The sequence below is a fragment of the Coenobita brevimanus genome, chromosome 107, assembly GCF_032717465.1.
Source record: "Coenobita brevimanus isolate Jiangsu-jjx chromosome 107, ASM3271746v2, whole genome shotgun sequence".
NCBI lineage: Eukaryota > Metazoa > Arthropoda > Malacostraca > Decapoda > Coenobitidae > Coenobita > Coenobita brevimanus.
Genome location: NC_137060.1, coordinates 10,321,000 through 10,346,856, shown reverse-complemented (window position 1 = coordinate 10,346,856; position 25,857 = coordinate 10,321,000). Strand labels below are relative to the sequence as shown.

Below are 25,857 nucleotides of genomic sequence, written 5' to 3'. Positions count from 1 at the left end.
AACCACTTGTTGCTCTATGTTGAGTCCTAAGAAGATTACACTGAAAGAATGTACATGACAATAATAAACCTTATGCTTCTGCTGGGACAATAAAGGATTGGCTGTTGGAGAGATGAAAAACCTTTCATGTATTCAGTCTACAGCTTTGTCATAACCTTGTTTTAAAATCTTGTACCTGTACTCAAATAAGCTCCTCAGGGTAGAAATGGGAAAATCTGAAATGTTTTCCTGTGTTAAATTTTCAGTCTTGTCATATGCACAGCTTCCTTGATACTCTCAATATTCAGACACTTTGTGATGGATGCATGGGAGATGTGGTGGTCAAGTGGTTAGGGATGTTATCTGCTGCCAGAAAGCATGCAAGTTCAATCACAAGCTGGGACATGGAACAGTCTGATTATATGAATGTCATCTGAGTTTGCTCTTCTTCCACATGACCCATCAATATGTCACAAAAACAACTATATTAATACCATCACACCAGTCCTCAATAAGACCACCCTAGCAGGAAATCAATGTAGATGGCAGATATTAATGCAAAAGTGGTGACAACGGAAGGAGTGTAACATGTAGGAAGATTGCTGTGCCTCAAGAAATGCACTGTTCAGTCTATAGCAGCCTCAAGCCTCAATGCCCAGTTCATCAAGCAAGGCCTCAAGAACAGACAACTTGGTGCGAGCTTCTGTAATGCCTGAAACAGTGAGGACAGCGGAGGATATGTGGTAGCGAAGGTCGTCCACAACTGCAACTGAATCAGTCTCTTCCCTTGCCCTTACTTCATTTGCATCAGCTACAACCAGATCATGGAACTCCTGTGTCTCAACCACCTGTGGGATATAGTAACATAATGTATTACACTATGTCCACTTTAACTTAGATTAATGATAGAATATGGAGCTAGCCATGAAAAAGTATTTGGGAATGGATGTACAGGCATAATGATGTCATGTTCTACCACTGAGCTTTGGGAAATAAACTGCAATATCATGAAATTCTCCAATAAGTTAAAGTGGATGAACTGTACAACTGCAACTGGAAGTGCTGTCGAAAATTTATCTAGGCTAAAAGAAATGGGCCACCCACCGAAAAAACAAAGAGACTCCTCACCTGGTTCTGTTCTTTAATGTGGTTTATTTAGGAAATGACACCTAGTAGCTTATCAAGCTACATGTCTTTTACCCCACAATTAATCCTGGGTGCTCACCATCCACTTACTCGATGTAGTGCTGTTTTGGGTGTCTGCCCTTTCCTCTCTTCCATTCTTCCTCTTCTGTCTTTCCTTCTTTCATTCCTTCCTCTTTCTTCTGCCTTCAGGTGCCTTTACACTCTCTCTTCTGTCTTTCTTTCCTTCATTCTTTCCTCTTCTTTCTGCGTATGGGTGACTATACACTGAGTGACAAGCCAAATGGTTTCCTGTACACCAGGAAACAATTTACTATGCTGGGTGGTAACCATACAACTAAATTATAGCGCCTGGTGGTTTAGTGGGTAATTAAGGTGCTCCAATTAGATTGGACCTGTGTAGGTTTATATCCAAGGGATGGTTGGGGTTTATTGCTAGCATAATACCACTTAGAGATGAGTGAGGCTGCTCACACTTATCTTAAATGTCGGGACCAACTTGCCTAGCCTCAAGTTCCTATGCTCCTCTATGGGGCAACATAGGATTAGATGATGGATGGATGGATGGCTATCGCTGAAGTGCAACCAACCCATCTCTGCTAGCTTTACTCAGTTCAAGTCATCTACTGCACTCTTACAAACTTTCCTACTTTATACCTCCTTCTCATTTTTGCTTATCCTCTCCTCACTCAACCTCACATCTTCATTATTTAACTGCTTACTTAGCAAAAAAATTACTGTGTTGCGTGAAAACACCACTTCTCCCCTTCTAAGTACAATACTACTTTCCATTTCCTATTGAGACTCACCTCCCTAAGGTTGCTGAAAGCAAACTCTTCTCTGTACCCTCCTACCTTCTCCAAGTTCATTTCAAGCCACAAATAGATGTTATATTGCATGTATATGCATAACAACCTGGACTGTTCCTGTGTTCCCCAAATTGAATCTTCTGAATTCTCTACACTCTGACAACCTGAATTCTCTGCACTGACAACACTGTCCTTCCAAATTCTCACTACATATACCTGTGCTATTTACCTCTACCCTAAAGCTGCTAACTACCCAAAATTCTTTCACAACCTTACATCTTAAAAGGAAAACATTCCTTCCATTACTATCTTCTCAGTTATCTCCATTCTACAGGACACTGAGTTAACCACCACCATTTGGCTCTTTTCTCCTTTTAAAGATCCACCTGGGGATCAAGCTTAGATCAATTACCATCCTTAATGGCCTTGAGCAGTTTGTAGCTATCCATGCCCCTGACCATCTTGCGGAGAGTTCCAACATACGTTGCTTTTTTCTTACTACAGGTCCTGTATTTCTGTACCATCCATCCATCCATCAGTAATCTTATGTTGCCCCATGAGAAGCACAGAAGCCGAGGGCTAGGCGAGTTAGTCCTGATATTTAAGATCAGAGTAACCAGCCTCACTCATCCCTGAATGGAATTATGTAAGCAATAAACCCCGATCACCCATTGGATATAAACTTACACCCAGTCAAGCCGACTGGAGCGCTTTAAATACTCACTAAACCAACAGACGTACCTCTCCTGCTTATTCTGTCAATCTTTCCTTCTTAGCCTCATCCAATCGCACTCTGGTCTTTGTAACCTGTCCTACCACTAAAGTAAGGTTTGTGAACTTGTAAAAAGTGGAATTTGTTGCACTATCCCACTGCTGATTGGGAAGCCCTAAGGCACTACGACAATGACTTTGCAGAGGTTACTGTCACAGGCATGGAGGAGTACATTCCTTTTTCTTAACCCATGACTAATGCCATAAATCCATCAACCAATCTATCTATCAATCTATCTATAGTCAGATGCCTTAATCCCATAAGGGGTGGCCACAAACAAATTACCTCCATGTCACCCTGTCCCCTGCCATTTCGTTAACCTCCCCCCAACTTCACCCCTCTCTCTCCCATATATCTCTCTAAGCCATCCCTCCACCTCATCCTCGGTCTACCCCTCCCTCTCCTCCCCTCCACCACACTCACATACAGTCTCCTAGCTAGTCTCTCACTCTCCATCATCTACACATGGCTAAACCACCTCAATATAATTCTCTTAATGCTTATATCAACATTCATGTAATAAATTCTTGATCTGATACAGGTACTGTATTCTAACACTGTCCATAAGATGACTCTGAAAAGGTACCAACACCAACTTACCTCTCAATCACATGCACTATTCATTGAGAATCATGCTAAATTGAGTCTTCATATTGCCATAAGCAATTTCATCCATTCTATGTACAATGAGCTTTCCATTACACACACTCTGCCTTCTGCTACAAAACCATTCTAACCATCTTACTTTATTCTCCTTTTTATTATCATAGCTCTGTTGGTGTCTCCTTCTCTAATACAGCTGAAATCTTAGCTATTTTTTTTTTTTTTTTACTCTAATTCTACTATGAATATTCCTAGTTCTACTCTTCTATCTTTTACACCAACTAATTTCAGTCATATCTGAAATTAACAATTCTTTAGATGTCCATTCTGCCTATGCTTGCCTTAATACTACAAAGCTAAACATAGCTCTAATGAAATTTGTGCTATAGTTCTCAAGAACTGGGCTTCTGTGCCTGCACTCTACCTAAGGCAAATCCTTAGCAAGAGTACATTTACTTGCACCTTTCCTTCTTCATGGAAATTTGCAATCATTCAGCCTATCCTCCCCCAAAAAAAAGACAACCATTCTGCAACCTTTATCACCATTTTTTTTTTTTAATCTTTTGGATGTTTCGACAGTTCCAGTAACAAGAGTTTGATGCAACTTTTTTCTTTTAATCTTATTCCTAAATGTCAGCATGGGTGTCATCAGGGATGCTCCACTGGTGATTTTATGACTTTTCTTTCAGATTCTAGCTCACCTTCCATTGGGACTTTTATTAAACCTTGGCCACTTCATATGACATTTCTAAGCCTTTCAACCAAGGTTGGCACAAACCTTTAATCCCCAGACTGTCCTCTTATTATTTCTAACCTCCTAATTAATTCACTATCTCATGCTTTCTGGTCATTCTGTGGCTGCTGCTGTAGACAGCCACTGTTTTTAACTGTTACTAATGCTGTTCCTCGGGGCTTTGTCAATTCACCAACTCTCTTCCTCCTATTCATCAGCAAAGTAAGCTGCATAACTAACCCCATGCACTCATATACTAATGACTCAAGTCTTAACTTTTCCAACTACAGTGAGTCTTCGATATACGAAAGAGATTGGGACAAAAAAAGCTTTCGTAATTCAAAATTTCGTGTATCGGAACAATTTTTCCCATAGAAATATACACAGAAATGGGGGGATGCATCCCAGGACCCCCTTGGACCCCCATCTAAACTTTACCCCCCCCTCCCCCCGTTTTGAAGTACGCAATACCTGTATACAATTGTAGAGAAGGAGGTGGTCATTTCCTTGTACATCTCCTTTCTCTTCGTCACAGTCCCAACGGTGGAAGCTGCAAGGCCTAAAGCATGCCCAATCTCCAACACTCCCTGCCCCTCCTCATGGCGTCTTATAACTTCCAATTTCCTTTCCAAAGTTAGACTACTGTGCTACTTCTTCTCTGCAGCGGGCTCCTCCGATGCTGGAGATGATGCAGGGCGCTTGGGATGCATGGTGAAACAATACAAAAAGGTGAAGAGCTGCGAAAATATTCTCATGTACAGCGAAGCCAGGAGGAGAGGAGGGACGTGGACTCAACTGAGAGCGAGAAGCGGGCGAAAATTTGTTTACCAGAGAGGGGTTAGTTTGTTTTCTGTCGGTAAGTGAGCGCGGTGCACAGCACTGTGCCCATTTTGAATTTTCATACAATATTCCATTAACCCCTTCATAGCTACTGGCCTTGAACAACACTTTACTGTTTCAGTTTCAGTGACGTTGAGTTAGGGCGAGCTATAAAAAACTGCAAACAATTATGGGAAGGGAACGAAGGTCACTGGTGTGTTTACATGACCCTACTCTACCATCCCAAGCAGTTAGGCGTTCACTTCACTCCAGATGTATTCGCCGATGTTTACATGCTTATGTTACATAAGCCCTAATTTTGAGTAAGTTTTTTTCAGCAAGAGAACATAATTTACCAACCTCAAAATAGTCAGAAAATTATAGAAGACAAACTAAAGGAATATGAACTGAATTGGTAAGGTCTTTAGGCTGTATGCTTACATGAAAGATTATGGGTTTCACAAATTTAGGAGACGATATGGAACAAAAATGTTTGCTAATCAGAAAGACAATTAATCTTTCGTCCCACATGTTCTCATAGGTTAGAATTCAGTTCCACATTCGTTGTTCGGTATCGCTCTTCTCAATGTATTTTGGACTGAGTGAGCACAGTTATTTCTGCTCCTTAAAGATAGTGTACACTTACTACTCATTCTTTTGTTCATTCTTATGTGTGTGTATGAAAGAGAGAGAACTGACACAAACAGTAATATATTCCATTATCGCTTTTATAGCTGCTGGCCCTGAACAACGCTTTACTGTACCGGTGTCAGTGACGCTGAGTTAGGCCGAGCCATAAAAAACTGCGACCAATTATGGGAAGAGAACAAAGGTCACTGGTGTGTTAACACGACCCTACTTTACCATCCCAAGCAGTCAGGCATTCACAGTTCACTTCATCCCAGATGTTTTTGCCGATGTTTACCTGCTAATGCAGCACGCATCCTAATTTTATTAATTATTTCACAAATCATAACAAATCACAGGATGGGTTTGGGGGGGGGGGGAAAGCCAGGTGTGCCAGACAAGTCTTTTCACATATGTAAGAAAAAGAAATTGATTTTAGAGCTTTGAAAAAATGGTCCTGAGACTGACCACAGAAGCACGCAAATTTCTGAACCAACAGCCACTGAGGGAGCTAAACATACGCTTCACTTTAAGCAGTAAAAGCACCTTACCAAATCAGTTCTTCCTGATAGTCTGTTATATTGTTCATATTATTTCTGGGATGGTATATAAATGTTTCTTGTTAAATCTGTTTCCCCGTCGTTTTTAGCTGTTCTGGTGTTGACAACTGTTTATTTCATCAACATAATGGCAGAAAGGACTGTTCTTCCCTAAGTGTTTAACTACACCTGGACTAACTGAGCTTATCTGTACCTAATAATTTAACCTAACCTAACCTTCAGTTGGGAAACTGGGAAACAATATCCATCTTTGAGCACGGTGAGTTTCTTCCACTGCGCTGGAAACAATCATAAGGGAAAGTGACGATAATAACAAGGAGGAAATTTTTCAGAATGTAATTTGCCAAACTGATAGTTGTCAGAAAAATACAAAAACAAGCTGGAGGATTATGAATTGAATTTCTGCTGCTTCAAGTGTTCATTTAATGGTAAATAAATCAATCTAACAGTATTTGTGTCTTGTTTCTGCCAGTTTAATCATGATATTGGACTAGTCAGGCACCTCTTCACACCATATAGTCTGGATAATCGGGCTATCTCTATTTCCTTTCGTATTGATTTTCGTATCATCGAGACAGATATTTTCATAGTGTGGAATTTGTCCTATTTTCATCGCTTTCGTACCATCAAAAATTCGTACTTCAGGTTTTCGTATTTCGAAGACTCACTGTACTTCTCTAAGCATCCAACACAACAGTCACTACAACAGGCATGAGATGGGGTTTTGGCACACCTGGCTTCAGACCTATCTGCAATATTATGACTGGGGTAATTTTTTTTTTCCTAGTGCCTCAAAAACTCACTTCATCTCTCAAGATGCCACAGTCTTCCAAAAAACCATTCTCTTATCAACTAAATACTGCACTGTAGTTACAACTTGGTCCTTCCTCATCATTTCAGTATTATAAGTGATTATTTCTCCCATGATCAATAATACAGCCACATTATGATCACTTCTCTTGTAAAACCAGCTTCTCTCAGATGTGTGATGAACTGACTCCCTGCTTTCTTTATTGTGCACAGTTGCTGACTTTGTACTGGAGCCTTCCTTTCCTGTGTGTGGAGGTAGTCTCAGTTCCTGTACACAACTACACATCCTACGATAGTGCATTTTTGGACCATGTATTTTCACAACAGTTATTCTAGTGGCCACCTCTGATCCCCTCCAAATAATAAATTGTAAAGGAAAATGAGCAAAATTTATGTCAGTGTATGGTTGTTGACTACTTTGCATATCAACCATGCAAAAATACATGGTACTCTTAGGGCAAACCACCTAAGTGCTGCAGCAACTCACATTTTAGTGGTTGTATGTCTGCTTAACTCTGCAAGTTGCATGAGGCAACAGTGCCACTGACAGTAATGTCTACCAAACACCAGAGTGATGGTCGTGCAAGTGGTAGTGGAACAAAACTTGAAGATGAACACTTCAGAGGATAAAATTATAATGTGATATGAAGCTACTGCAGCTAGAACTACAAAGTTCACAGCTATAGTTATGGCAGACCTTTCCCCTTCAAAGAGCAAAAAAATTACCTGTGCTGAAGATTAGCTGGAAAATTTGAACTCTGAATATCACATGACTTTTTTTTTTTTTTTTTTTTTTTTTTTTTTTTTAACGGCAGTATGCTTTAGTGGGAGGCAAGGTGCTATTACATTTGCCATAACAATATCCACTGCCTAGCTTCCAGTACAATTTATCTAAACTGTAGCTATATACACGTACACTGTACAGTACTATACTTTCATATCCTGAATATGGTGTGATTGCAAGCTGTTTAACTCCACTTTCGAGTTTCTTGATGGATCATATCTGGCTACTGTAAGACTGGTTTCCATACAGTATTTCTAAAAATGAAACCCTTATGTTACCTGAGAGGTACCTATACAGTGCAGTCTTGCTATACGACGCCTCACTGTGTAATAAATCACTATAACGATAATTTAAAAAATATACCCTGCCTCAGTACAACATTAAAAAATTAATAACAATTTTGCTACAACAATATTTTTGATGGCCACCTCCGAGAATCTCATGTGGACATGGTAACACATACAAGCTAAAATGGTTACTCAGTGTTTACAATGCTTTGATCGCTGCCTTTCGTTATAGTTAGTGCATGACATGCCACTCAAACACCATTGTTATCACAAAGTAAAAGTGCAAGTGCTTAAGAAATAATGCTATGTGTAATATTAAGTGAAGTGATACTTTTTTGCATGTTAATACTGAAACTTGTGACTTGAAACTGTGTCAATCTTACATAATCATCATCTCAATTTTGGGCATCTACTCTTCCATAAATTATCACCAAATAACGGTGCAAGTGCTTAAATAATAGTGCAGTGTGCTATATTAACTGAAAGCGATACTTTTTGTGTGTGTGAAGTACTGAAACTTGTGACCCGGAAATTGTGTCAACCTTAGGTAACCATCAGCCCCATTTTGAGCCTCTACACAGCTGACTGAGCAATGATACCTGGACAGTGTTTACACTGGCTGGGCTGTGATCTTTGCCTTTCATTTCATCCTGTGCATTTAAAACCACTGAAACACCACTGCTATCATCAAATAACAGAGCATGCTCTTAACAAATAGTGCAGTGATATTAAGTGACGTGATATCGTATCTTTTTTGTGGAGTGGTTGTCCAGGCCCTCCCGTTGTCCCCCATCCTGTGGGTGGGGTGGGGGGACCATTGGCGATGGTTCGAACTGGCATAAGACAAACTTCAGGTGGGAGGCTGAGTTTTTTTAGGTCATTTAAGGCTTCGCAGTTGAGGTCACCCTTCCTAACCCCACTGAACCCAGGATATATTGACCTTGCTATGTAATAGTTCATTATGTAATTGGTCTTCACTTGACACAACCCCATCGCATAATAAGGCTGCACTGCATACAGTTCTGGAACTGTCTTCATCACTGTCTGACCTCTGCTAATGACCTGACCTTCAGTTTTTTAAAATACGAAAAGTTTAGCCTAACTGTGCTGAAGTAACACTTACCTGGTCAAGATTTTTAGCCATGAATGCAACACACTGGTCTTCAAGCCGAGACAGCTCAAAGAGTCTGGCCATGCGAAGGATGGATATGACATTGTCTGTGTGTAATCGGGAGCCAAGATAAACACCACACTGCCGCTTCAAGCCAGGTACCAGCCACATATCTGCTGCTATCATAACATCCATGGCATTTTCTAGGCTCACCTGAGAAAGAAATCATAATCACCATCACCACCCCCATAACCATCCTCCTCCTCCTCCTCATCATCATCATCATCATCAGCAGCAGCAGCAGCAGCAGCAGCAGCAGCAGCAGCAGCAGCACAATCATCATCATTATTATCATGACCATTTTTACCATCTTAGGATAAGGTTAGGTTAGATCCAGAAAACAAAGAAAGAGACAGTACTCGTATAGAAGCAGGAGATTTATCAACAACATGACCAATTAAATGGGTAAAACATTTACACATCATGCAAATCCCCAAAGTCCTGACTCCATCTTACATGCCAAACCATCTGTACTAAATATATGTATTACTCTTTAGCCTCTAATAAAAAAGCAAGTTTTAAAAAGCTGAACACTATTTTTACCTTAAAATGTGTATTGTGATGGCACATAAGGAAATGCAGCAATGGCTGCCATGATCAAAATTTGCCAGCAAGTCCATCTCACCACTGCCTATAGCTGAGGAAAAAGGTGCTATAATTCCATTGTGTAAAAATGCTGCCAAATTTTATGGATGTAAAAGTAAGCTGCACCTGGAAAGTGATGCATGAGCATCAGACTTGAATGGGTTCATGCCCACTTTTATGAGAAAAAGAAAAAATATCTATGAGTTATTTGAGAGGAGCATGTGGAGTCACATAGAGAGAGAGACTGACGAATGAGCATGTGAAGGAGTGTTGTGGTGTGGATGTGGATGTGATAGGAAGCATTAGGAGAAATACATTGAGGTGGTTTGACCATGTGGAGAGGATGAAGAATGAGAGACTGATGAGGAGAGTGTATGTGAGTGAGGTGGAGGAGAGGAAGGGATGCCAAGGATGAGATGGAGGAATGGAGTGAAGAGGTATATATAGAGAGGGGGGTGTGAGCTGGGAGCAGGGCAATGAAATGGCGGTGGACAGAGCAACGTGGAGGCGATTTGTTTGTGGCCACCCTTAATGGGATTAAGGCATCTGGCAACAGATAAAGACAGATAGATAGATAGATAGATCTACCAATCTATTTATCTATTTATATGGATACAGATATACATATAGATGCAGATACATAGTAATCCCCCAATTATCCAGATGTCCATCTTCCAAACAATCCATTACCCGGATGCAGCAATCTGGCTTTTCAAAACAAATACAGTAATCACTCTAATATCCGGAAGCCCAATAACCGAACATCCCACTACCCGGATATAATCGTCCTGGGATCCCCCCCCCCCCCCCAAAAAAAAACTATTTTTTCCCGTTCGTAATTTGAACTTACTGCGCGCGCCACGGGACAGCATTGTTTTGGCACATCATTCCTCCGACGTCCGATAGAGCGCCGCTGCATCCTCCCTACTTTCCGCCTGTCTCTCACCGCGAGTGCACACTCGTCGTAATGGCTGCCCACGTGATCGCTTTTGTGGTGGTGCCCTACCTGCTGCTCTCGGGCCTCCTCTTAAGGTGTGTGATGGTGACCCTGCCTCCTGAGAAAAGGAAGAGAGTGGTGTTGACTCTGGAGAAGAAGAGGGAGATATTGGAGAAGGTAGATGCGGGGTGGTCTTCTTCCCACATTCTCCACGAGTTTAACCTGGCCCGGTCAACTTTGTTCGATATCAAAAGGTCCCGAGACAAACTCATGCAGTACACGGCTGGCTTCTCATCGAGAAGCAAACGCAACGTGGAAAGGAAGGTTATGTTTACCCCCAAGTTTGCAGAAATCGACCGATCCACGTTGATTTGGTATTGACAACAATGTGCTGCTGGTGTGATGGTACGTGGAACGGAGCTGAAGGCTGCTGCTGAGAAGTTCGCCAGGCTTCACGACGCCCTAGACTTCAAGGCATCCGAGGGTTGGCTCTTCACATTCAAGTTGCAGCATGGCCTTACCAACTGTAAAGCACATGGCGAAGTATTGGACGCTAATGAGGATGGAGTTGACGAGTTTCGGCACAAGGTGAAAGGCTTCATCGACAGGGAGGGCCTAACTCTCGGTCAAGTCTACAATGCTGACGAAACTGGCCTATTCTATCACTCGCTGCCAACAAACACTCTAGCCGAGGAGACGGAGAAGCGTGTACCTGGTCGCAGGCTTTCCAAGGAACGGATATCTGCTTTGTGTTGTGCCAGTGCTAACGGCATGCACCAGCTTAAGCCCGTTGTTGTTGGCCGCGCAAAGCAGCCTCGGTGCCTTCGTGGGGTGATGGATGTCCTTCCTGTCGTCTGGTACCATTCTTTGAAGGCATGGTTCACAGCTGTGATCTTCAAAGACTGGTTTCACCGTCACTTCGTCAAGGAGGTCATCCATTACCAGACGAAGACACTGGGAATCCCGCGCGACTAGGTAAAGGCCCTCCTTCTACTCGACAATGCACCTGCCCACCCGTGCGACAAGGATTTGGTTGCTGAAAATGGTCATATTAGGTGCATGTTTCTGCCACCTAATACGACTGCTCTCATCCAACCAATGGACCAAGGAGTGATCGTGGCAACAAAGCGCCTATACCGTCGCAAGTTCCTGGACGAGGTGATGGTTGTTCTCGAGGACGAGGACGAGCGCAGGGAGGGACGGGACACACGAGGCAAGCGGACTTTGGAAAACCTTCGCCGCTACAACATCAAGTCTGCGCTGTACAACTGGGCTAGTGCATGGAAGGAAGTCCCTGTGAAAACTCTGGAAAATGGTTGGTCTCGTCTGCTTCTCGGAACGGATGTGGAGTACGATTTTCTAGGATTTGACGCGGATGACTTCCATGCACGGCTACGTATGCACGGCGACGATGTAGATGTGGACGATGTTCGTGAGTGGTTGGATGACGACGAGGGCGATCCTGGGTATCAGATGCTGTCTGATATCGAGATCGAGTCTTCGGTTGCAGGTGTCAGTACCGAACTTGAAGATTCCGACGCTGAAGGCGACGATGATGGGGACTCCTCTCAGCAGGACACTACTCCAGCCATCCCCAAGCTGAGCGCACTCCGGGAACATCTAGAGTTCGTCCTAGACTACCTGGAACACCCGGACTCCAACAGGGAGATGGGGCCCTTGGGACTCGTGGAGGAAGTGCGTGCTTTCAGGCAGCGCATCGTCAATCGTCAGAATCGTCGGTCACTGCATCAACCAACCACTGACAGTTTTTGCAGGCCCGTGACCCCCGCTGCGCCCAGCCCTGGCTCCACTCCGTTGCCTCCCCAAGACAGGCCCTCATGCTCCGAGCCACAGCCCAGCACATCAGCCACGGTGGAGTCACCGCTCGACGTGAGTTTGCGGCTGTCTTCAGAGTCCTCTGCAGAGGGTACGCCATCACCACGACCAAGCGATACACCCCTAGGTCGCCTGCCAGTGATACTCTCGGACTCTGACAGTGAATAAACAGCAAGAACTTCTCCACTAGACCACACGGGAATTTTGAGTGTTGTGCAGTGAAAAAAACAGTGTGTTGTGTTAAGGATTTAATGTTGTGAGAGAAAAGACTCTATAAAAAAAAATTTAACATAAATAGACTTGTTTGTTTTGGCTTTGGAAAATGAAAAGAATGGGAAAAGTTAAAGTGCAACACTTAGTAAGTTACAATGGAGCATTATTTAGACAAAAGTGCACACTGTGAAGAGAACAGACTTCTGTGTGTTATTGACTAAGTTCAGTGTAAGACTTCAGGAACAGTGTACTGCAAGTGCTTCAGGAAATCATTCTTACTGTCAGAGTCCAAGAGGAGGCGGTTATTCATCAAGGTGGCCAGGGACTTGCTGTAAGTAGGCAGAATGTTTCATACTGTACTTTTTTCCATACTATACTTACTTCATTTCACTCTTTAAAGTCCTTTATTGGTGTGAATAGGGTGTTAGTAGCTATGCATGTGCAGTAGGAATGTGTTTTTCTGAGTTAGGCTAGGTTAGGGTCCATAAGTACCAAAATGTTTATTAATGTATGAACATACTTCTAAACCCTCATTTTATGTTTCTTTTGCATTTATTTCAGTCATTTATGTGCCTTATTGGTGTGATTTGGGTCTTAAATAGGTGCTATGCATGTCCAGAGGGAGTTGTATAGGTGTTTCTCTGAGTTAGGGTCCATAAGTACAAGTCCATAAGCTGGGGCCCAATATCCAGACAAAACCAATAACCGGACCTACCTATGGCTCTATTACGTCGGATATTGGAGTGATTACTGTATTCGTACATTTTTCCATTCTATCTCAATAGTTCTTCCATTTTATCTGTACAAAATGCTTGTGTCTGGACAGGAACTATGGCTGCACAAACATTTTTGCCCAGCGGGCAAGAATAGCCCGATAGGTCCACATTGTCTGGCTAGGTAGTTCGCCCAGCGTCCGCTAAAGACACCCTCGGTCGTTCCCAGTTCCGACATGGCAACTGTGCAGTGAACAGCTCCCCTCAGACAGTTGTTATGTAGGTGCACGTGTTGGCTTTTGTGGATGTGCCCTACCTGCTTCAGGTTTTGCTATTCCTTGCATGCCTCTTCCTAGGGGGTGTGATGATTGCCCCTCCACCACAGAAAAGGAAGAGGGTAGTGCTGATTCTGGAGATGAAGCGGGAGACCTTGGGTAAGACTGATGCAGGATGGTTGATATCCCACATCTTAAAGGAGTATTTTTTTCCATGCTTGACCATGGTAATTGCTTGACTCTGGTTTATAAGTCTGCTTGACCAGACAGAGAAGTGTTAAACAACAGGAACAAATGTTGTATGATGTACTCTAGTGGCCTTTTACAATGGCTTTCAAAGTTAGGTTATGTACGAAGGGGGGCCAGGGAAAAAGTCCAATATCCAGACGGATCCACTTTCTGGACATGCCTTTGGCTCTATTATGTCAGATAACTGAGAAAGTATGTACTGTATAATTACTATATTCTTCTGTACAAACTAAATGGCATAAAACAAGAGTATTGTAAACATAGGGGCATTTGTCCTCTTTGTGTAACAGGCAAAGTATATTGTAGGATACTTATTGACAGAGTTTGGGCAAAAACTGAAGAATAAATTGGAGATGACAAGGAAAGCTTTAGGAAGGGTAGAGGTTCTGTAGATCAGATATTCACCCTTAGGTCTTTAGTTGAAAAGTATTTAGACAAGGGAAACAAGTTGCATGTGGCCTTCATGGATTTGGAGAAGTACATTAAAGAGTGGACAAACAAGGAATGTGGAAAATATTACGAATATATGGAGTAAGGGGGAAGTTGTCGAATGCCGTGAAGAGTTTGTATGAGGGTGCTAAGGCTGCAGTGCGTGTGGATAGCGAACTGAGTAATTTTTCTATCTGAATGTTGGAATGAAACAGGGATGTGTCATGTTTCCATGGCTGTTCAGTCTGTATACAGATGGAGTTATAAAGGAGATACAAGGTAGCACAGTGGAAGTTGGAGCAGCCCTAATGAGAGAGGGCAACATTTTAAAACTTCCTGTACTGCTGTTTGCAGATGATACTGTATGGTTAAGTGAAGACAAAGGGGAACTGCAAGGCCTGGTGAATGAGTTTGGGAGAGTGTGTTAGAAATGGAATCTAAAGATAAATAATGGAAAAAGTAAAGTTATAGTCTTCAAGAGAAATGAAGTCACTGAACGTACAATGAGGTTAGGCGATGAGGAAATGGAAAATGTGAGTGCATTTCAGTACTTGGGCAGTGTGATGAGTAAGGATGGAAGTGTGGTTTGATGAAGTGCTTGACAGGGTACAACAAGGAAAAAATGTTGCTGGTTCTTTGAAAGCAGTGATAAGAAAAAGGTAAGTGAACACGGAAGGAAATAAGTTGCTGCACAATCGTATTGTGATACCAACTCAAATGTATGGAAGTGAAGCTTGGTCCTTGTTGGAAGGACACAAGTCAAGAGTGACAGCAGTGGAAATGAGTTATTTAAAAGGAACATGTGGAATCACATGGAGAGATAGGGACGTTAGTGAACGTTTTCCTATAGAAAACGTTCACTGTATGTCTAACCTAACCTTCCAAAAGTTAATGATAAGAATTAGATATATATGTAATAAGTAATTAAAATCTAAATAAGCTGGCTACTAGCAGGCGCCCCTTTCTTGCTTGGCCCCCCCCAGAATAGCCGTCTAGTTCCGCCTATGCTATATTGAGTAGATGGTGGACCCCAAAAGAATAGAGTGGCAGTGATGTGTGACATCAGCAACATGTGGCCTATAATGGGAAAACTGCTTTGGTGTGTTGTAAATGATGACATGGGAAGGGCTATACCTCCTCAACATAACCCCTTCAATCTGATGATGTATTCTGTTTTAATCTTGCTATTTCCAGATAACTCCTTCAATCTGATGATGTATTCTCTGTGTTAATCTTGCTATTTTAAGATGACTTTATTCATCTTGGAGGAAACACTTCAAACTGCAAGTGTTAGACATATATAACCCTAGTAACCTTTTCACTAATGACTGTTTTTCCCATGATGAATTAAACTGTCGGGGAATCTTGTGAAAGACTATTAAAGTCTGTTTTAAAGAAGTACTGGTCATCAAACTGCTGCCTACCCCAGCCTGGGATCAAACTCATATCTTTCCAGACAACATGCCACTTCTCTACACACCTGACCATCAACTCCCCTGCTGTTCAGTCAACTCTTAAGCACTAATCTGTTTATGGCTTTTTCACTTAATTGCATTTTGCCATGACAGATAATACTGATCTAGAAAGTGAGCTGTTTGCAGAACTGTGTTAATCTCACACAGTTGCTAAAGCAACCAACCAGATAATCCTGACCATAACACCAATCTCTTGGACCTATTCCTGACAAATAATCCAGAGCAGTACTGGATAGATGTACTACCACCACTTGGATCCTCCAACAATAATCTCATCAATGCCTCAATTCTGTAGTCAGTACCCCCAAACCTTCCCGTTAAAAACCTATCAGGGTGACCAGATGGCATCTTGATAAAGCAGACTGGGATGGATTTAGAAGTTATCTTGCTGACATCCCTGTACTGTTGTTTCCAGATGATACTGTGTTGTTAAGTGAAGACGAAGGGGAGCAGCAAGGCTTGGTGAATGAGTTTGGGGGAGTGTGTAAGAAACGGAATCTAAAGATGAATGCAGGGAAGAGTAAAGTTATGGTCTTCGAGAGAACTGAAGCCAATGAATGTACAGCGAGGTTGGATGAGGAGAAATGGAAAGGTGAGTGTGTTTAAGTATGTGGGTAGTGTGATGAGTAAGGATGGAAGTTTAGAGGGTGAAGTGCTTGAAAGGGTACAATAAGGAAGAAAGGTTGCTAGTTCTTTGAAGGCAGTGATAAGAAACAGGGAAGTAAGCATGGAAATGAAAAAGTTACTGCATGACAGTATTGTGATACCAACTCTAACATATGGAAGTGAAGCTTGGATCTTGTTGGATGGACACAAGTCAAGAGTGACAGCAGTGAAAATGAGTTATTTGAAAGGAACATACGGAGTCACATGGAGAGACAGACTGACAATTGAGGAAGTGAAGGAGCATTGTGGTGTGGATGTGGATGTGATAGGAAATGTTAGGAGAAATACAATGAGGTGGTTTGGTATGTGGAAAGGATGGAGAGTGAGAGACTAACAAGGAGAGTGTATGTGAATGAGGTGAAAGAGGGGAGAGGGATGGGGAGGCCAAGGATGAGATGGAGGGAGGGAGTGGAGAGATATATGAGAGAGGGGTGTGTGAGCTGGGAGCTGAGCAGTGAAATGGCAGGAGACAGGACGACATGGAGGTGGTTTGTTTGTGGCCACCCCTTACGGGATTAAGGCATCTGGCAATCGATACATAGATATTCCATGACAGTCTTTCTTCTCTGGTGATATCAATTCTATCAAGTCACACATTAATGACTTATTACAAACTGGTATGGAATTGTTCATACCACGCCAACAGTTCACTAAAAGACTGGACTCCCCAATATGGTTTGATAGCAATTGTGCCAGAGCAACGGCCCAAAAATCATTAGTTATAACTCTTACTTGAAATACAAAACATCTGAATTGCTCAGTCAATTTAAAATTGCTAGAAACCATACAGAAGCAGTAATAAATGTCACTAAAACAAACATTCTTCACAGCCAAGCATCTAAATTATTAAATAATCCTAATGTCTATCTATCTATCTATCTATAGCCCGACGCCCTAATCCCGCAAAGGGTGGCCGCAGACAAAACGCCTCCAAGTCACAATCCTAATGACAATAGAACAATCTAGTCAACTCTCAATTCTTTCAATAATAACTTTAACAAGTCATCACCCATTTGCCCACTAAATCCTTCAGATGGTAACATTACAAATGACCCAGGTGGCTAAGCAAACATCCTTCCCAGTACCTTTGCAAGAAATTCTACTTAACAGGAGGTCAGCCAGAATGGCCCTGTACCAGAACTTGACTCTCCTGAAATTGCTCCATTTGAAATACAGACTAGATATGTAAAATCCATTGTAGACAACTTACCACCAACAAAGCTCCAGGCCCAGATGGAATTTCTCCAATTGTTTTCAAAAAGTGCTCCCCAGAACTTGCCTTTGTTCTGGCTAAATTATTCAAACTATGCATTATGCATATGTACAGTATTCCCTAATTCTTGGAAACAAGCCAATGTCCACCCAATTCTGAAGAAAGGAAGTTCCTCTGACCCCTATGATGATACACAAATAGCTATCATGTCTTCCCTTGGTAAAGTACTTGAGACTGTAATTAATATGCACATAGTTAAACATCCTGAATCCAACAACTTAATTAGTGATAGACAGTATGGTTTTTGCCACGAAAGATCCACCACTGATATACTCAATCTCCTGACTCATGCCATCCATTAATCAACTGCCCAACATTGAGAAACTTATGCAGATGCCCTTGATATATCTAAAGCATCTGATAGAGTGTGGCACCATTCCCTGCTACCCAACTCCCTTGCTATGGACTAACGTCTTTTGTTCCTCTGATTTCCTCATATCTCAGTGACAGAAAGAAAGAGTAGATGATGTCTATTCCACTTTCCACTCAATTAACCTATGGATTGTGAGCCACAGCTAAGGCTGGGAAGCGTTGCATTGCGGGCCACAGCTCAGGCAGTGCTGGCCGTGCATCACCGTAAACAACTCGACCCCTACACAAACTTACGCATGGTGCTAAGCAAAGATGGAGAGACAATTTTTTCTTTTCACCAGATGATGCCCTGGATGTTTCTCTTCAAGTTCATAATAAATAAAAACTTTTTTTTTTTTTTTTCACTACTCCCGTACGTAAACTTATGCATGGCCCTACGCAAAAACGGAGAGAGAGAGAGAGAGAGAGAGAGAGAGAGAGAGAGAGAGAGAATTTTTTTCTTTTTCACCAGATGATGCCCTGGATGTTTATCTTCAAGTTTATATTAAACAAAAACCACAAAAAAAAGACTTTTTCTCCTTCGTTTTTGGCACACCACAGGATTTGATAAAAAAAGGTAATTGCGCACACCACGGGTAAATGCCGGCATGCCACCAAGATGAGTTCTGGCTCCAACCTTATTCCTAATTCATATTAATGATCCCTTATGTGTCACCCATAATCCCATTCATTCATATGCAGATGACTCAACATTCCACAGTTCAATCACAGTTAAATACCCATTCTCAAAGTTTAATAACTCTAACTCACAACTCAGTACAGCAATCTCCATAAATCAAGGCTTATCTAAGATCACTGAATGGGCACAAAATGCCCTTGTCTCATTTAATGCTAGTAAAACCAAATACTATATATACAATTTACTAACAGACAGATATTGCCTGATTCCTATATTACCTTCAATGCTACTACTATTCCTATCTATAAAAGGACTGAAATTCTCGGTGTTTCATTTAACAGTGCCCTCAACTGAACCTCTCATGTCAGATCACTTGCTAAAACTGCTTCAAGGAAACTTAGATTATTGTACAGAATCCGTAACTTCTTCACTGACCCACAGTTAGCTATAATTTATAACAGTCACGTGTTCTCTCAGCTGCAATACTGCTCACCCTTGAGGAATGGATGTGGAGAGGTTGCACTAAAACAACCACCAGTAGATAAAATTAAGAACAATGCCATATGAATTATTAATAACCCTGCTACTATAAATAAACTACCTCCCCTACAAGTAAGAAGATATGTTGCCTCCCTTGCATTATTTACAGATACTTTTATGGCAAATGCTCAGACGAAGTTGCATCCACTGTGACACCTCTCCATGCCTTCCCATGCACTACATGGGCATCTGGTAGCGCTCGTGACTGGAATGTCACACAGCCATATTGCAAAACTCCTGCCTATCAGAATTCTTTCATTCCTCGAACTGCATCTCTTTGGAACTCACTTCCCCAGAGTTGTTTCCCCCCAAAACTTCAACCTACACCTGTTGAAGTCCAACAGTTGCAGATTTTCAATGAATGGAGGACACCAGTAATCTGGTGTAGGGATTATTATTTGTTTTTTTTACATTTATTTTTCCTTTCTCCTTTCTGTTATTTATAAAAGAAGAAAAAAGAAACTTCTATCTATCTATCTATCTATTGCCAGACGCCTCAATCCCGTTTGGGGTGGCCACAAACAAATCACCTCCACGTCGCCCTGTCCCCCGTCATTTCACTGCCCCGGTCCCAACTCACATCCCCCTCTCTCATATACCTTTCCACCCCATCCCTCCATCTCATCCTCGGCCTCCCCCTCCCTCTTCCCCCCTCCACCTCACTCACATACACTCATCAGTCTTTCACCCTCCAACCTCTCCACATGCCCAAACCACCTCAGTGTATTCCTCCTAACGCTTCCTATCACATCCACATCCACACCACAACGCTCCTTTACATCCTCATTTGTCAGCCTGTCTCTCCAGATGACTCCACAGGCTCCTCTTAACCCCTTAAACACGGATTGTCTCGTTTGCGACGCTCGACAAAAAGGACATAACGGCGGAACGTCGCATTTGCGATTCTAGTAAATTTTGAATAACCGCGGGCAAGCAGGCTCCAGCTGGTATTGTCTATCAGTACCACCACCCTTTAGCTAAAATTAGCATACTTTACCTTTGTACTACTGACCACAGTTGTTGCCAAGTATCGCGTTTTTCCCCCGTCCCCCCCCCACCACGGCCCGGCCAGCCTGGCTGTGATACATGGCAGCGCTCTGAGCGCTCAGAACTGTAAATCTGCGCTCTCCTCTCACAAGCAGTTTATGCTAATAGGAAACACTTGTTTCCCCAGTTGTAACACTAGCTTTTTTTCTCACGGTTTGCCCCTGTTTAGCGTCAGTTTACTGCAGGCTTTCAAAGTGACATTATGGCGAGTTCTAGCTCTTCCCAGTCAGTGCAAGCGGCCGACAGGAACGAGAATAAAGTGGCGGGCGTAAGGCAGAATAAAAAGCGCGCCGTGGTGATCTTTTGGGAAGTAATATGATTGAAAATAATGTAGTATACATTTTTTTAGCTGTGAAAATGGAAATGTTTGTTAAGTGACAGGAAGACCGCCGCCACGGTGCATGTCGGCCGTACGCTCCGTTGATTTTAGCCTTATTTTCAGTGCTTATTGTACAAATACGGATTCCAAACTACCTTTACGTTGTAGTATAAAGTTTACTGTGACAGAATGAGGCTGTGGTAGAGGGGAAACCGGGTTGCTGGAGGTGTGAAAGTGAAGATTTGGTTACCCAACTTTGCAAGTCTCCACAAGTCCTTGGGTAGTCCACGAAGGCTCAACACCTGTCTCTGGAGAAAGCTGAATGTAAGTACTATCTGCCATACCAAGTATAATGTTCTAGGGTTAATCTCTGATTTTTGGCTAACATTTTCCTACAGGTACTCAGACCGTGATGCAACCCTGCCACTCGGGGGGGGGGGGGTTCGACTGTTCTCGGCTGCGTTTAAGGGGTTAAATAACTCATTTCCACTGCTCTCACTCTCGAACTGTGTCCTTCCAGCAAAGTCCAAGCTTCACTTCCATATGCTAGTGTTGGTATCACAATACTGTCATGTAGTTAAATTTTCACTTCCATGCTCACTTCCCTGTTTCTTATCACTGCTTTCAAGGAACCAGCAACCTTTCTTCCCTGCAGTACCCTTTCAAGCACTTCACCCTCCAAACCTCCATCCTTAATCATCACACTACCCAAGTACTTAAACGTACTCACATTTTCCAATTCCTCACCATCCACCCTCGCTGTACGTTCACTGACTTCATCCTCTCTCAAAGACCATCACTTAATCTTCACAAATTAAGCAACAATTCTGAACTAAAATATGTACATTTAACAATATACCATATGACATAGCCTACTTTTATATACTGTAGTTGAAGACTAATGTTCACCTAATATTCAGTCACTCTCCTATGCTGGCTAATACAGTAATGCAATAATGGGAGAGACTTGGTATGTTTTTATCTCCATATATGACTCTTAAATATGCATCAGGTATGAAAGTGACACATAGACACCCAATGTGTGAAGCAGACATAATTCAACAGTAAGCAAACCTTTGTCCCTCACTGTGAACTTATATAATTACTCACAATAGTCTGGTTACAGTAGAGGTAGTGTACAACAACAGCAAACACTTGTGGGGTGACATCATGCAGTGTGATGACAGGGAGGCTAGAGTCTTGCCATTCAGTTTCATGGAAATGATCTCTCAACAGTGCTCGGAAGTACTCACTCCGGGTGCAAAAGAACATCTGAAACATTAATTCAGTTTGTAAAGATTATACAAACATCTGAAAAATTAATTCAGTTTGTAAAGATTATACAAAGTTAAAATATACCTGTCCAGGTAAACATCATTATCATCCAGCATCATAATAACGGCCTCCCAGTGTCACGTGGTAAGAAGATCTAGAAAATGGCTATATGATTTCATATGGAATATAATGGTTTGGCCATGTGGAGAGGATGGAGGGTGAAAGACTGACGAAGAGAGTGTATGTGAGTGAGGTGGAGGGTGGAAGAGGGAGGGGGAGACCGAGGATGAGATGGAGGGATGGGGTGGAGAGGTATATGAGAGAGGGGGGTGTGAGTTGGGAGCAGGGCAGTGAAATGGCGGGGGACAGGGCGACTTGGAGGCGATTTGTTTGTGGCCACCCCAAACGGGATTGAGGCGTCAGGCAATAGATAGATAGATAGATAGGTTATGTGATACTGGGGGGATCATTTTGTTTCGTTTTTGAAGACTCCAACACGCTTGCATGCATCAGCCTTGGTCACCTAATGGTGGCTCTCCATGCTGCTCGATCTATGGCAGCCTCCCTGTTCAGGCCCTTAACCATGAGGTCACACTTAATAACCTCGTCCCATGTCTTTCTCAGTTTACCCCTCATAACCCCACCCCCAATATTAACACTTCTCACCTTCTGCACCCAATTATCATTTCCCATCCTCTCCACATGCCCAAACCATCTCAATCTACCTCTCCTCATCACATCACCAATACACTCCAATTCCATACTACATCTCACCTCTTCCATCATAAACCCAGCCCCTCCAGGCCTTGCATGCAGGGATGCAGTGCACATCCACCTAATCATTGTTATTTCTGTAAGTTTAGCCTGCGAATATCCTCTTCCTTTACTGTCCAGGTCTCACTACCATACAGCATCACACTCCTAACACATGCTGCATACAAAGACCCCTTAGCATGTAGGAAGAGCCCTCTCAATGTCAGGAGAGGCAACAGCTCCCTGAACTTCTTCCAACCACTTCTCACCCTAGCCATAGAGTTAGCTCCAGCCCCACCTCCAGCACATAACATGTTTTCCAAATAACAAAACTCTCCCAGACACTCATGAGACTCTCCAACAAGTTCAATCCTTTCATGCCTGACAATCTCTATCTGCTCTCCCCCCCACGCCGCACACATGAAATCAGCATTATCTTGCAGTCTGCCTCTAATACCACTACATCTCTTGTGCACCCATTTATTACAAACACTGCACAAGATGGAATTACTTCCCATGCCCTTGTGGTAAATTGCACATGGCCACTCTCCCTCTTCCTTGACTGTACTGCCACCAACCCTAGATATCATCACTTTTGGGGATATGAATGAGAAAAGATCTCTGTACCCTACTCCCTTCTTTCTATTCCTGAAATGTTACAAAGCTGTTTCAAAAAAAGGTCACTGTAACTATATCATAACCTGGAAAAAATTATGAATGCTAAAATCTTAAAATACCAGGTACAAGATATCTGAATAACTAGTTACCAGTGGGCTGACACAGAGAAAACAAAATGAGCTTTTCCTAGGCTACAAACCCATCTCCCTGTCACAATAAGAGAGAGAACACCCATAAGAAAGAGACACACTTCTCTGCAGCCACTACCATTAATCTGTAAGGGTGGGGCAAGTCATTTTGGACCTAAATGGATTCAAGCTGTGTCACCTAGCAAGGATAAGAGATTCATGAAAGATGTGGAGTAGGGTGTGTGTTGAATAATGGGTAAAATAAGCTCATACATTAAGCCTGCGAAGAGAATATGGATGTGAAGATATGAATTAAGTAGTGACATGCATGTATGTCTGTGAGTCTGAGGATGGGAGGAAGTAAGGACAGCCAATAAGAAGGTGGATGGATAATATAAGTGAATGTGTGATTAGGTGAGGTATAAAGTTAAGGAAGGTATGACCTTTGGGTTAAAATGCTCCAACCTTATGACACATGAAGGAGTGGCCGTCAATAACGAAGCAGACATCAGCGAAGGGTGCGTGGTCCTGTGTATGGCAGAAGGGCATCTCAGTGGGCCAGAAACGTAGGTGTGGTGGGAGGGTGGCCTGGGTGAGTTCCCTAAGGTCTGCCCCCACACCTTCTGAGCCCCAGGGTCCACAAGGGCAGGACTCATCCGGCTCCACCACCACTGTCGTCACATTGACCAGCCCCTGCTTACCCATCTCTGGCAGTGGGTAAGCCATATCAGTCTCACAATTACACTTTACCTCTTGAACATTACGCTACATACAGTGCAGTACATACTGTACATAAAAATATCACCACGCATTTGCTTAAGACACTGCTATGCTGGGTTGGACATGGTAATGCTGAGATTTTCTATGAACTGGAATCTAAATCAAGTGCCAAACCCAACAAATTATTAACCAAGAGTTGCTGGAAACTGCTGGGGAAAAGATGCATAAGATATATGTAATAAAATTTGTAACATATCTAATATGTGTAGTAAGAATTGTAACACTGTGCAGTTATCAGCTTGAATGTTGGCTGAGTTTCCTGGCCAGGTATGATGATGTCTTCCGTATTTATGCTTGCTACCACCAGAAAATTTCATTCAATCTGGGAAAGCTCTTTTATAATACAGTTGATAACAATGCTATTTCTAATATTCTCTGCTATCAGGTGCCTTTCCTACAGTGAATACAATACAGTAGACCCCCAATATAATGTACCCCGGAATAGCAGACACTGGGTTGAACAGACACTATGAAGGCTACCGAGCTTCCGTAGCTATAATGAACAATGTCCATTAAATGGGGTGCAATGGGACACAGGACATGTGTTTCCTACCCTTTTTACTTTAACCTGGCCTGAAATTGCCCTCTCCCCATCATGATAGTTGTAATAACAGAGTACAGTAATTCTGTACAAGTCATGAAGAAGTGTTAGGACAAGGATGTGAAATAAGCAGCATAATGGCAAAATTATGGACCAAGTTAGTGTAAGGTGGGTATAGTTTTCATTTTTAGTACTAGAATATGCTACTGCACTCATATATCGGTGTGCTTGAAGTCCAACCTCAGGGGGGATCATCATATACAACAGACTATTGGCTTCATCAGATCAGGCTTCTCCCCATTTAGTCCGTCATAGCAAGGATCTATTGTAGTCAACGAGTGGGAAGAATATAATAAAGATGATATCCTCAGAATGAAGGGGTTGAATAATATTGGGGAATAAAGGTGCTGAAGAAAAAAACAAAGAAGCAGAAGAAGAGCTGATAGCAAATATAGTAAGGCCTAATTGTACGATGGGGTTACATAATGTGACAATCCATCAAATAGCAATTCAGTGTGTACAGTGGGGCAATAATAACAAGGGTTCAATAGATTATGTTTTTGATAAAGGGCCATCGACCCAAAAAAGCCAAAAAAGTTTCCAACTCACCATAAGTGGGTTCCTGGTCATTCTGAGTAACCACCATGGGTCCCCCCCTGAGGCTCGGGGACAGCTGGTATGCACCCACTCAAGGTCATCGGGAGTAGGTAATGAATAATTGGGAAAGCAATGTAGGGGCTGCAGGAGAGCAATGCCTTGCTGCTTGTTATTTGTAAGCAGGTAGCTCACAGTACATACACAACTTCTCAACTGCACAGCAAGCTGCATCACTCCTGGCAGGGTTTGGATCCTTTTCCTGAATGCCAGTCCATCATTCCTAAACTCCTCAATACTTTTCAGATCCAACATAACTGCTGGTTCCTCCTGCTTTCCCACCTCTTCTCCACCTTCCTCTCCCAGTGCAATCTGCTCTTTCATTTCCATCAGCTCCTGACTGGAGACATTTTAGGTGTGGATGTTACGCATCTCCTGAAAGTCTTCCCCAACCACCTGCTCGAACCTCAACTCATGGGAGAAGTCAATCATGTCCCTGCAGATCTGTTCGACATAACGAAAC

General features: G+C 42.5%; 1 protein-coding gene across 1 annotated transcript; it reads right to left on the bottom strand.

Annotated features, from left to right (window-relative positions):
- Window positions 1–620: 620 nt before the first annotated feature.
- On the bottom strand, window positions 621–25,718 carry LOC145416698 (ankyrin repeat and BTB/POZ domain-containing protein 1-like). The gene is made up of 6 exons (XM_080285634.1): window positions 25,539–25,718; window positions 25,350–25,413; window positions 23,885–24,126; window positions 21,756–21,917; window positions 9,050–9,250; window positions 621–827 (listed from the first exon to the last, which is right to left on the bottom strand). The coding sequence occupies exons 1-6, from the start codon at window positions 25,716–25,718 to the stop codon at window positions 621–623; spliced, it is 1,056 nt and encodes a 351-aa protein (XP_080141760.1).
- Between the last annotated feature and the right edge of the window lie 139 nt (window positions 25,719–25,857).